At 35.8% G+C, this 14,618-nt stretch overlaps 1 protein-coding gene across 1 annotated transcript; it reads right to left on the reverse strand.

Annotated features, from left to right (window-relative positions):
• Positions 1-13,675: 13,675 nt before the first annotated feature.
• Positions 13,676-14,567, reverse strand: LOC110674428. Its single transcript, XM_021838663.1, has 2 exons — positions 14,185-14,567; positions 13,676-14,120 (listed from the first exon to the last, which is right to left on the reverse strand). Exons 1-2 carry the CDS (start codon positions 14,261-14,263, stop codon positions 13,729-13,731), a joined length of 471 nt encoding a protein of 156 aa, XP_021694355.1. The 5' UTR covers positions 14,264-14,567; the 3' UTR covers positions 13,676-13,728.
• Positions 14,568-14,618: the final 51 nt, after the last annotated feature.

The raw sequence follows: 14,618 nt of genomic DNA on the forward strand, positions 1-14,618 counted from the left end.
TCATATAATCGAAAGTCGGTTTTCTGTTTCGGGGTTACTTTGATAATGGAGTATATATCGAACAAAATTGAATGAGTTATTTAACATTTATAGGGCATTGCATACCTCTAGGCGTTTTACGTTATATGGAAATTTCTGACTTAGATTACAAAATGGTCCCAGTTTGTGAAAACGCTTTTCGCTAAGAGATTTGAGACCATATTTAAGTCCTATGATAACTAGGCTGTCAAAGATTAGTGGCCAACTTTTCAAAATTACATAAAATTCTGATCGTAGAACAGATTGTTTGTAAGCGTTTCAAAAATGCTAAAGTCGTATCAATTTTTAATATTCGAATATAAAGCATCACATATTCTCGATTCAAATGAAAACAGCTCTTACATGAAGTGTCATACAAATATTCTTTAGTTTTGCATTCGTTTTGCTCAACCGATTAACATAAATTATGATATTTCGTTTAGTATGTGATGGATAACCCACTATCAAAGTTACCCGCATTATCAAAGATACCCCGTTTTACGGTAACATTTGTTGATCCAAAGTTCTATACTCGGTGGAATTCTCGGTTAGTCTTACAAAAACGTTTGATTCAAAACTTGGCGGATATGTAGGATTGGTAGGATATGTTTGCTTGGCACATTTGCACAGGATGTTGCATTATTCAGTTTTTTATGTTGCTAAAGATTGAATTGTTATTACTGGCAACCCTGCAGAGCATAAACACATCTCTCCACATGATTCCATGAGCCTCTATACGCGCCATAAATTCTTTTGACTTTTACTGTGCGCCTTGTGTTGATGCTGTCGCGCTCTCTCCCACGATCAACTTGAAAAGGCAGTACCGTAATCCGGGGTAACATTGATAATTTTTTTTAGTTTTTCTTAAATTTTTCATTTCACTATACAAATGTTACAAGTTTCATATTTTTAAAACAAGTACTGGCACCCACAGCTCCTAGCTATGTACTTTATTTTGTCTTTCGAAAGATTTAAACATGTTTGAATAAATGTTTTAAATGATTTTTTGATTCAGCTGATATGGGGTAACATTGATCACCCAAGTAAACAACGTTCGCTAATATTGGAAATGTCGTTTCTTACTAAAATCAGAGCCCCTGAAGCCGAATATGAAGACCAAACTCGTACAAGTCATTTACTTTTTGAGTTATTTCAAAATTAAAAACACCTTGAACCGCGGAATACGCCTAAAAGTAGGCAATTTCCTCAGGAAATTCTACATTCGTAATAGTAATTAGTTAATGTTACCTAATTGAATAAACTTATGAAAGATTTGACAACGGAATCGTTTTCGGCGATGCCATTTTTAGTAAGAACCGCATTTTCCTTGATCACATCGTCTACAGAACTCATGTGAGACATGAATTTTCGGTAGTGTCAGTGATAATGATAGAAATCATTGTTTCAAAAAGTTGACAAATTTGCGCATGAGCTAAACGCAATTTTGGCAAAAACCTTAATTATCATTAGCTTATGAATATACGAAAGAGAGGCACCATTCATGGTTCGAAAATGTTTCATCAATAAATCTTTATTTGAACGTTTAACAAGATGAGTCATCCCGATCAATGTTAATCCGCTGATCAATGATACCCCGGATTACGGTACTTGGATATGGACGTCTCCAGAGTCCAGAGCGCAACTTTTTGATACTCTTGTGACTGTTAAAGATGTGTTGGGCACGCGTGATTTAATTTATATGGTTGCCATTTAAGATTTTTTTCGCTTGTCTGATATGTAAGTTTAAATATCTTGTGTTTTCTTCTCCTATTTTTTTTGTGTTGTCCTCTTTGTGTTGGTTTGAGGATTCTGGCCATCCGGCAAACGAAAACCGGCCAGAAAATGGTACCAGTGCCCTGACTCGACAATCGAGCTACCAGGATATAGGTACCTCCCGGATGAGCTAAAGAAAACCCAAAACCCAATCCCTATCATGTCCATCTTTCTAAAACTTGTGACCATTAACCTCGAGTTGCCAGGGTACTTTTCGGCTCCGTAAAGCAATAAAAGCGATTGAGCATCAAATAAATGAACTAGTGAAAAATGAGGTCTGAAATAACTCGAAATTTAGGACGGAAAGCTTCACACTCAGCATTGTCATAAAACAAAATGCTACTTTCAGCATATGCAGGACGGTATTGCAGGCTTCGCAGTGGTCTTCATCATTAAATCACAGACAATCAGACGTAACACTTAGAACAAAATCATAGTCACGAGGACATGTTCGCTCAATGCTAATATCGGTGGCGGATGGCGGTAGTGTGTAAACGTCAAACATGAACAAAAACTATGCGAGCGCTGCGGGTGGCAGATTGGCCACCTACCATATTTTGGAATCGACCATTAAAAAGGTGGTCGATGAGCGATGATGAGAGTGTGATGTCTGTTTGTCTGTGATTAAATGTTTGCATTTTTTGGATGTTGTACGCCAGTACTTTAAATTCTACAGGCTCAACACATAGGTATGTAGACGATAAATTGCATCTATGTTTCTAGTCACTTTCGAGTAGCAGCATTAAGTTTGTACATAGTATATTTCAAAACGTTCTATATCTTGAAGAAGATCTATGGATTCAATAGAGCTCAATATGATTATTGCGATTTAATGCACTAAAACACAGATGTATATATTGACTGGACTGTGTTGAATCTGCAGTACTTGAAGTACTGATTATGCTGAAGGTTTGGATGACGTACCAAAGGTGACTTTCAAATTTCCCTAAATTCATTTCGTCACGGAAGGCTCCTAATGATAGCCCCACAGGTATTTTAAGACCAAATGGGGTTGCTTGCATGTGTGTGTATAGCTTTTCTGCCACAGCGGATCTAGAGCACTAGAAGTAATGATGGCGTATCAAGAGTTCAGATCACATGATCTACTAGATCTATCAAGGATATCACTGTGTCTTTTCTATGTACTGTAATCCGGGGGGGGAAATTGATCACTATTTCACAACTTATTTAGAATTCGAATGTTATCAAAATAATTCCAGCAAGAGGATTAATTAATTGATCTCTATCAATTTATGCATTCGATTTTTTTTTATGAAATCACATGTAACATTTCATAAAATTAATTTAAAAGTCAAAATTTGAAAATGACACTGTGGGGCATAATTGATCACCATTTAACAAAGCAGGTTTGGAAGTAAAAAATACCCTGTCTACTAAATTTGGATCTCCTGAATCTAAAAATGCTGTAAAAATTCTTACATCTCGTGTATTTTAACATTTCATTGCAAAATAAACTTTACACATTTGAGCTAACACAACATTTTTAACACTCAAGGTTTGCATGTAGCACCACCGGATTGTTCAGTACCGACATTTACAACAGTATTGCTTACACCTTCAAAAACTGTGAATATTTTGAAACTTGCAGGCCGTGTTACTCCCAACCTAGATGAGTCCCCCATCTCCAAATCTTAGGGTCGAAAGCCTGGGTTTCCACGTGCACTCGATTGCCGTATTGGACACAGGGATTTCTTAGACACATCCCAAGTAACCGTACAGCTGTATATAGTTGCATCAATATCACTTTATATGCTTCTATAAAATATGGCATATAAAGTCATACTGCATTACATGTCTCAAAAATGCAGTATTAAAGTGGAAAAGGGCGCTATTAAAGTGTAAATACGGCTACATTTCCTAGCTCTATGTTGGCAATTGCTAAAGTATAGTTACGGCCTGCACCGTATAAAAGCTTTAGCCAAAGTGTATTTAATGCATGAAGGAAAGGATCAAAAATAGAAACAAAAAAAAAAATTTTTTGTTCGTTGGATGTCAGGTTAGTGTTGCTTTTTTTGGTATGATTCATATGTGTATTTTGTTTACTTCCTTTGGTGGGATTTGAACCTAAATTAATTGTGTGATGTTTTAGATGACTCGCCGCGCCTATCTTCCGGACCATGAATGCTGCATGTCTTGGTCGGGAAAATTGTGCAACTTGAAGTAGCGCCCTTTCGTTGCCAGTGATAAATACTGTCGATTTCACTCCAAGTTGGACCGTCCCAAGTGTGTAAGCTCCTTCAAAGTGTGGAAGCAGCTCAGGGTTACGTCACAAGTGCACTTATTCCTTGTGATTCAAGGAACAAGTGTAACGAATACGTTTTGATTATCCGATCCACGCGTGCATCCTTATTTATCACACTTTTTTGCATTCTATAATTTTTGTGATAGTCCAATTTGGGGTGAAGTGCGCAATAAGTAAGTGGACACGACTGTTGCACTTCCAAGTTTACCACGGCTGTCGCTTTTTTGCTGTTGAGATTTTGTTTTGTTTTCATTGTGTGGGGCTAAATCTTCACGTTTTATGTATCGTTTTAGCATCTCGGCATATTGAATCGTCGATAGCCGTGTGGTGTACGCACGGCCCTATCAATCGAAAGGTTTTTGGTTCAATTCCAGGTTGTTGCTTATTTTTTGTTTTCAAATTCTGGTTTCTCGTAAGACAAATCTACGAATTTCAACAAGATTTCTGGGGATGGACCTGGTGTAGTGGTTAGAACACTCGCCTCTCACGCCGAGGACCTGGGATCGAATCCCATCCCCGACATAGTCACTTATGACGTAAAAAGTTATAGTGGCGACTTCCTTCGGAAGGGAAGTAAAGCCGTTGGTCCCGAGATGAACTAGCCCAGGGCTAAAAATCTCGTTAATAAAGTCAAACCAACCAACCAACAAGATTTCTTGTGGCGAATTTTCATAAGGGATATTTAAGTATTTCTTTAGCCTATTTGCCTGAGTGAGGGAAGGATTGACGATAAATAGAGCAATGAAATCTTGCCATTTTTGTTGCGATGAAGCATTGAGTAAGATGATGCAATGAAGCATTGAATGGTGACTGTTTATCACCCATTAATGCACATTTCATTGCTACAATACAACAATGCTACATTGCATTCATAAAATGGAATTAAAGCATTACTGCACGCATATTGCAGAATAAAAGCAATGATGCATTGCACTCGTTGAATTAAAGTTAAAATACGGTAATACCTTAATGCTTGTGGTTACTTGGGATTACACACCAAAATTTTATTGCTGTAAACCAGCAAGTTTTTGCTGATTTTTTTTTGTGCTGTAAATTCAGCAATCGATCCAGCAAAATGAAATTTGCTGGATCTTTCAGCAAAGCGAATTCGCATAAAAATGACAGCTATTTTACTGATCATCCAACAAAGTACATTTTCACTTGCTGAACAATCAGCACTAGGTTATTTGTTGCTTTAGTGAGATTTTTTACTGCTTTTAGCAATTTATAGTCACCAGGATCTGGTTGATGAAAAGTTTCGGTAAAGTTCACTATGAAAATTATAAAATGCAATTTTGTTTCATACCAAAAACATTTATTTCTACAATTAAAAATTAAACAATATTTTCCTGCTTTTGCAGGAGAAAAGAGAAAAAGGCAAAGCATCATTTGCTGTTCCGGTTTTGTTACCTATAGAAATTAGTTTTTAAATTTCTTCAAGAGGTAAATACCTAACCGTCGGTTACAGACTAGTTTTTTCACTCAAACCGAAGAAAAGCTCATAGAAATATATCGTTGTACCGCCTTTGCTATCTGAAACGCACTGAAATGATTCTCAAAAAAAAAAAAATGATTTAATGATCAATAAATACTAGACTTAAAACCTTCAAAAAATTTAAATATTTGAATTTTTATTTTAAAGTGAAATGTCCATTTAATTCCAGCCATGAAAATTTGAAAATTATGTTTTATTATTTTACTTGGAGTTTTTTTTTTGTATTTTGTAAATCTCGCCGATTGTTTCGAATTACTTCAAATATGTATAATGTGCGAAATCACCTTGAATTTTTATTTTTGAATATATATTTTTTACTAGATTTTTTTTATAAAAGTTTATACTTTCTCATCGGTTCATAGTTCTTAAAAGTTTAATTATAGAGTAAAGTGGAGCATAAGTTTCTTCTTAGGATTTCTAGCTTAATTCAAAACAAATATTCTAAATGTTAAATTGTAATTTGCTGTCGAACTATACAAGCATGGAACAAAATAAAGTCAACACTCCCTTACTCAATGTTTCGTTACTCGATATCGAGTTAAAGAACCATAGTAAAAGTTGGGTTTCATCCCCAAGTAACCACTAGCCCGCTAATTCGCCCTTTTGGCCTTATAGGGCCATTGTACGGCTAATATAGGGCATGACAGCTGTATAATAGCAGTATATTCCCAAGTAACAATGAAAGCTGAACAGCAAGAGTATTTGCTGAACAATGGCTGATTAATGGTGTACAAGGCTGAACACCGTGACAGCTGAACAATAATTTGAAGAAAAGCTTATTAAACACTCTAACTCAGCAGTATGCTCAAAGCTGAATATAAAGTTGAACAAGGTATTTTCGATCTACAATTTTAACTTTTGTTCAGCCATCCTGAATGATATTGATTAAAGGTTTATTTAAAGCTTTAATCAAATCAACAGCCATTGTCGAAAAATTGTCCAGCTGTAGGTTGACAAAAATATACACACCAACGTTTGGGTAAAACACTAAATTAATGATTTAAAACTGTTTCATCGAACTCACCGAACAACATATTTTCGCATCCCGAAGCGGACATGCCGTAAACACACACGGGCCTAGCGTTTGTCGAAAAAGAAAAACACCTGAATTCGGCATCCATGAGCTTGAGTAACAACAAGATTGAACAATACACTCGCTCATGAAGATTTCTTCGTCGCATTTGTAATTAAAGCAGTAATTGAAGATTATCGAGAATTATATTTTAAAACAAAAATCACAACACACAATAACTATAGTGTTTTTGCATAGCACTGATATCCCTTCTCCAATAAGTTATTCCCTTGCTTTTAATAATGCTCACACAGTCTCATGTGGAGCAGATGTCAAGGTAAGTGATTATAAATCAGTGGATCCCAGTTCAATTCTCAATTGTTAATATTTAATAATCTTCATCTTTAAATTCCAGCACACATCTCCCCTATGTGTTTGAAATTGTAAGTTGCGTTGATAAAATCCAAAACTATGAACCTGTAAATATTTTAACATTTTTTGGTTTATTGTTGAATAATGCATGAATAAGTGATTGTTAAGCTTTCGTAGGCTGCCATCTGTTCTAAAAGTAGAATTATCATTATTGAAAGAGGGTTGAATAAGCGCATGATAGACCTTTCTTCAGCCTTCAATTAAGCTTCAATTAAGCTTAAGGCTGAATAAAATCGCCTAAAGGCTATGAACAGCTTTTGTTCAAACAAAGGCTGAATTGAATTAGTTATAAAAGCAGGGTTAGCACGCAGGGCGAATTAAAGTGCTATTTGATTACTTGGGTCTGAGGGGTGCGGTCTCCCACATTTTAGTATTTTAATTTGAACACAATTTTTTCTACCAGTGCTAACCATTGTTTGTTTGCTTGTCTCGCAGGAAACCATTTACAAGGTGCGCACTTAAAATACTTCACGTAAAGCTTTTACAGCTTGATACAAGCAATAAGTCTAATAAATCGGCTGAATCGGATATTTTCTGACTGTATTTTAGTTTAAAACAAATTAAATATATTTAAATATATTTCACAAATATCTGGTAAAACATACTTGATGCGTATGTAGACTAAATAGAACGTTCCTTCAACACTTTTAACAGTTGATAGTTTTTTGTGTTACATAAAATGTATATTTTTTTAGCGTGACGAAGTAATCATCAAACACTCGTAGGCATACTCGGATCATTTTGATGAAAATTTAGGCTTGACAGCAGTCTGGCTGCTTGTTGATATCCAGTTCGCACCCCATAGGTTTTCATGACTACCTCGATGGTCCCTTCGATCGCAGTTGCACTGGTTTTGTTTTCTGTAACTCGATGGTCCCTTCAATATCGAGTTATAGAGAGGTGACTGTAAAACCAATAAGATGATGAAATGAATAAGATCATTTTTTTTGTAAGGGCGTTTATAGGCCTACCATAAAGATACTTAGAGGGGTATTAGAATTAGTTCTTGGATAAATTCATGTAAACCATTTTTGGCCCATAGTTAAGCAAAAGTTCGACCCATATATTATCTTTCAGAAAAAAATGCAAATTGTCTAAAATCAACATATTATCTCTAACTGCAGCAAAATTTGTCTGATCGTACAAAAAAGGCACCAAAATTACAAGTTTTTCCTTAGTTTTGCGAAAAACTGCTATTTTGGGTATATTACAATTAATCCTTTTTTGAGTAATTATTTGATGCAAATTTAGTGTGTACACAGTTAGAAAAAATCACCGACGTCGGCAGTTCGTTTACCGAAATCTCAACAGCTGAACGGTTGGTAATCCGTTCGGTAAACGAAAAAAATACCGAAAGGACTGTAATTTGAACCAGACGGATGAGCTGTCAAAATTACCGGTAGATCGGTAGTGGTTACCGAAGTTCCGCTTCTACTCGGTAATGGTATTTACCAAATCATCGGTTATTTTGGATTAAGGAAGCGAAATTTCAGATATTTTTGCAATGTAATAAATCAATTCATAAGGCCCAAACGCAATGATAGCGGAACGGCAACGGAATGCGGAACCGGTTCGCCAGCATGAATCACACCATCTCGACTGAGCTGACAACGAATGAAATTGGATTAACACTGAGTGGACAAGCTTGTTGTAGTTCATGCTGGCGAACCGGTTCCGCATTCCGTTGCCGTTCCGCTGTCATTGCGTTTGGGCCTATACGCTTATTTTTACAACAAAAATTTATTTACTTGGCACACATGATCTCCTTTATGGCACAAGTCTTTTAATTGGTGGGACCCGTTCCCTCTCTCGACATGCTCTTTACCATCACGAAATGCTGCTGACTCCAGGCGCATCCTTGAAGGGTTCATATTCGTCGTGCTCCTTTCATTCCTATAACAACAAGTACACTGAACAAAAGCTCCTTAAATTGAATGATTTGTAATTCACATGGCTGCAAATCTTCATATTCCTCTTTTCGAATGACTATTAAACAATATGATGCATCCGCAGACTGTTGAACAAAAATCATCCATTTTTATGATGACTTTCAGTATATATCCGTATGGCAATGTGTTGATAGTTGAACTTCAACAACACAAATGAATAACATGCAATTTATGATGGATTTTCATTTCTGTCACATCCCAAATCAAAAATCATTCAATTATAGTTTAAAACTTCATTTGGAAAGCAAATGATCCTAGAATTGAAATCATCCTTGTCAATCAAAACAAAAACATTGCGGCAGTAGCGGGACTTGGCATTTCTTCGCGGGTTTCTCAGGTAATTGTCCCTATTTATTGAAGTATCATAAAGTATATTCACTTTCAATCTGTTTATTATTAGGTGACCAAGAACAACTCATCGCCTACATATATCCAGACACTTAATGATCGCTTCAAGCAGATTTATTACAGGCAGCTCATTAGTGTGTTGATTGTTAACAAGCGTAATCCATCCGCCCTGTTGCACATATTCCCACAGATTTTATATGTATTGTCAGAATAATCAAAATAAAGAATGATTTGTCGATATTATGGGTGATTACGTATTTTCAATTTGATTTCTTTAAAATCTTAAAATAGAAAGCAATGTGGTTTGTTTACATACGTGTATGATAATCATTCAATTTCAGGCACATTTTACTTGAACATAAATCATTTTTAGACTGGATGATTTTCATGCGATGCGATTTGTAAACAAACGATTTTGACAGCGATGAAAATCATCTTGATTATGTCTGAAAATAGGTATGGGGCTCGGATGAGGCAAAAATCATTCAATTTATGGCGGGAGATTTCGTTCAGTGTATATATGTACAGATCCCTTACAGATCATGCTCAGATGTGAGCCAAAAAATAAATAACTAACCTGTAAAGTCACCTCCCAATCACTTCTTCCAAGCAGATATTGAAGAACATTTCCCAAAAACAAACGGAATGGAACGGGTCTACATATTAGATCGCGGTTTATGTACAAGAGTCGATTGAAAATACCATTATTGCGAATTTGACGTTTCTTCTTCCAAGTTACTGACTACGGTATTCATTACCGACAGTTCAGCAGAATATTTCACCGAAGTCAGTACTTGAGCTTGTTTAACGATTTATCGGTGAATATTTTCACCGATATCGTTAATCTTGAATCAATTCACCAAAATTCCGTAATTTATTTCGCAGATTTCAGTAATCAAGCCGGAATATACCGAAACGTCTGTAATTTTTTTGATCACCGATCTTTTTCGGTAATTTCATTTACCGAACTCATAGAGTCTGTTTAAGTGGGTATATGTTTCTAAAATATCGATATTTTTTGTTTCAGTCAACGAACTTTTGTCCCACACAAGATTTGAACTCTTGTCCCACCTGTAGGGCAAAAGTTCATTTAGAACTACCAATGTATTCCAATCGGCTCGAAAATAATTGAAAGCTGATATTATTGAGAAATGCTTCATGGAATATTTGAAATGTAACAGAGACATGATCAGAATCCAAATCAGCATGAGTTGGCTACAAAGGTGACTAGAGTCGGTTAAGACCAAAGAGCGGTTCCACAGAAAATGACGACTTTTTTCCCAAATTTCATTTTTATATTTTTTGATTTGGATGAAATTTTGCACATGCTTTCTTTATGCCCAAAAATGCCTTTTTGCATCATCGGCTCGCCATTTTGACTCTAGCCTTACTTTTGAGAAGGGCCTAAGAAAAAAAGCGTTAATAATTTTCAAAAAATTATAACTTAGAAACGGTTTGTCCGATCAGTTTGGTGCCTTCCGCAAAGTTTTAGGTTATTGTTGGGACTATCTGGAAAAAAATATACACTGTAAAAAAAAATCAATTTTCTCAAAAATCGTATTTTTGATTTTTTTTTTCTATGTTAAAGTAGACAAAAAATGAAGTCTTTTTCACAGTGGGTGAAGATGGAGAAATCATGGACAAAAAAGTTATGATTTTTTGAAAAAAGGTGAATTTTTGAAAATGGTCATAATAAACTTTTTAAATATTTTTAAACTCGATTTTATGAAAGTACGCAAAATTTACAACAAAAAAGGTATACGGAAAAATCAGGCTAACTTTTACCGTTTTAAAGATACAGCGATTTTAATACAAAATTATGATATAATTTTCAATTTTCGGTCATTATAATATAACTTAGAAACGGTTTGTCCGATCAGTTTGGAGTCTTCCGCAAAGTTTTAGGTTATTGTTGAAACTATCTGGAAAAAAATATATACTGTAAAATAAATGTTGTAATTTTTTATATATCGAAAATAAAGCTTAAAAATCAATTTTCTCAAAAATCGTATTTTTGATTTTTTTTTTATTTATCTATATGTTAAAGTAGACAAAAAATGAAGTCTTTTGCACAGTGGGTCAAGATGGAGAAATCATGGAAAAAAAAAGTTATGATTTTTTGAAAAAAGTTTGATTTTTCAATATTTATGGTCTAAATAAACTTTTTGAATGCTTTTCGGCCCGATTTTATGAAAGTACGCAAAATTTTCAACAAAAAAGGTATATGAGAAAATTTTTTGAGCTTCCGCTGGAGCCCATAGTAGGCGCGACTTCCACTGATGATGCGTCTCCGTATTTCACGACTAACGTTGTTATCAGCCGTTAACAAGGATCCGAGGTAGACGAACTCATCAACCACCTCAAAAGTATCCCCGTCTATCGTAACACTGCTTCCCAGGCGGGCTCTGTCGCGCTCGGTTCCGCCTATCAGCATGTACTTTGTTTTTGACGCATTCACCATCAGGCCGACTTTTGTCGCTTCACGTTTCAGGCGGGTGTACAGGTCTGCCACCGTTCCAGATGTTCTGCCGACAATATCCATATCATCCGCGAAGCAAACAAATTGGCTGGATCTTGTGAAAATCGTACCTCGGTTATTGAATCCGGCTCTCCGCATGACACCTTTTCTCCAGATAGTCCCAACAATAACCTAAAACTTTGCGGAAGACTCCAAACTGATCGGACAAACCGTTTCTAAGTTATATTATAATGACAGAAAATTGAAAATTATATCATAATTTTGTATTAAAATCGCTGTATCTTTAAAACGGTAAAAGTTAGCCTGATTTTTCCGTATACCTTTTTTGTTGTAAATTTTGCGTACTTTCATAAAATCGAGTTGAAAAATATTTAAAAAGTTTATTATGACCATTTTCAAAAATTCACCTTTTTCAAAAAATCATAACTTTTTTGTCCATGATTTCTCCATCTTGACCCACTGTGCAAAAGACTCCATTTTTTGTCTACTTTAAAATATAAAAAAAATAAAAAAAAATCAAGAAAACGATTTTTGTGAAAATGGATTTTTAAGCTTTATTTTCGAAATAAAATATAAATACAATTTTTTTTTACTGTGTATATTTTTTCCAGATAGTTCCAACAATATCCTAAAACTTTGCGGAAGACACCAAACCGATCAGACAAATAGTTTCTGAGTTTTATTTTTTTGAAAATTATTAAGGCTTTTTTTCTTAGGCCCTTCTCAAAAGTAAGGCTAGGGTAAAAATGGCGAACCGATGATGCAAATAGGCATTTTTGGGTATAAAGAAAGCATATGCCAAATTTCAGCCAAGTCAAAAAATACAAAAGTAAACCGACATTCGAATTCAAATGGAACCGCTCCAAATCAATCTTTGAAACTTGAACTAACAGAGGGTAAATGCAAAGAATTGCCCTTTTATAATCTAAAAATAAGAAGTTGCTAAATGTTTCCATTATGCCCTTAATCTCCATGTATCGACATACTTCCATCTAGCTTGTAAGACATTCTTTGATAATTTTATTTCATTGAAGTTGTGATAAGGTCTTAATTGTCCAGTATTCTTACTTACTCCGATGCACCTTAACAAGAAAATTGTGGTTATAGCTTAACATTTTAAATTAACAATATATCATCTATGAAAAATACTTGAAAAAAAAAACTGTTTATTTCCAAATATTATTACCTGGACGCAAAAGTAGAAAGTTAGAACTTGTCATGAAACCAGCTACGTCATTTTGAGTAGAATGAAGATTTTTAAGGTGAAAGTGGACTGATATTTAACAAAATAAATGTTTATATTTTTTCACGATAAGAGATAGAAGGTTTTCGTGTTCAGCAATAACGTGTATTTTATCGTTTCTAACAACTTTGTAGAAGACGCAACAAATGAGAAAAAATCTATTAAAAAGTTATGTACAAAAAAACAAGTTTTAAGGGGTGTTGAACACAAAACGTCATCATATGTAAGAAAAAATGTGCTTCTTCTCTTCAAGTCTCATTTCTTTGTGATTTGGAAGGAAACCTTGATTCCCCTAATGGAGTTCAAGATCTCCTACCTAAATGCCTCAAATTCGGAACAACTGATCACGATAGACGGCACTTACTAGCAAACTTACTTGAATCGAAGAGCCTGGGCTAGAGACTGCTTCGATTTGGTGTTCGGAAAATTTGTTATCCTTTAACAGATGGTGGCTAAAGCTGGTGGCTGAAACTTCGTGAAAGGCCATGAATACGAGAACTGCAATGATCACAGTAGATGGGAACCTTGAACGCTTGGAGAATTTGAGAAACATCTTCAAAGACCGAGGAATATTCAACTTCTTTCGTGAAGCTTCACTCAATCAGATCACTTAAGGGATGTGTGTGAATTTCTTTCAATTCAAACCAAAACCCTCAAAACCAATCCACTAAACAATCATCTTATATTCCACTAAAAGCACTTCTCCCACAAAAATCCTAGAAAATCAAATGCGCATCCATCAAGTTCACATAATCGTCGAAACTGTCCGCCTGGGTACGCACGCAAATATCCACTCGACGGTACCCACCCCCGAGCAGATCCTGATGGGTATCCCTCACCTGCAGGTTGATATTGCGCCGAAAGTGGATGTTCAACTCCGGAATGCACACCGGCGTACCGTAGGGAATCTTCAACGACGGATCCATCCCAACCGTCACGTACGGAGCCCGATCGTCCAGATAATCCTGCAGCGAGTACAGCTTCTTCAGCTGAATGTCCGTGTAGTCACGGCGTTCGTCGCTGGCGGTCCGAGGTCGATAGGCCGTCAGCATCACCCTGTCGTAGGTCACATTGCCGGTGCATTCCAACTCGTGTGGGTCGAAGATAACTACGATTTAGGAGAGTTAATTCTGAGAAGTTTCTAAGATGATCGAAATAGAGATGTTACTTACAGTTGAAGTCCCCGGCCCTGATTTGAATCGGGAACCAACCGAGGCACAGCAGAGCGGTCACGATGATGGCACGGGACATGTTGATTGATCGGTTATTGAAAGCGAATTGATGCTAGGTGCGACCGAGCGGTGATGGAACTCCAAGTTTGGTTGGTCTTGCGGTTGTTATGCTTCGGTCAGCATAACACAGACGGGTTAAGCAAAACGAGGTGAACCAAAGCAAAAAAAAAAGCTCGCTACAGGAGCATGTTCTCGATCATAGGGAAAAAAATCCGTCAGCTATTTAAATTGAACCCTGCAACACCCAAATATTTATTTTCGATCTAAATATCATTTTTCACTAACTGAAGCACGTCTTAAGTAATAAGTTACTTTCATTTGCAAATTTATAAAGTTTGGTTTTTGATTTTTTAATTCTTTTTTTCGAACTTCTG

The sequence above is a fragment of the Aedes aegypti genome, chromosome 1 (assembly GCF_002204515.2).
Source record: "Aedes aegypti strain LVP_AGWG chromosome 1, AaegL5.0 Primary Assembly, whole genome shotgun sequence".
In the NCBI taxonomy this organism is placed as follows: Eukaryota; Metazoa; Arthropoda; class Insecta; order Diptera; family Culicidae; genus Aedes; species Aedes aegypti.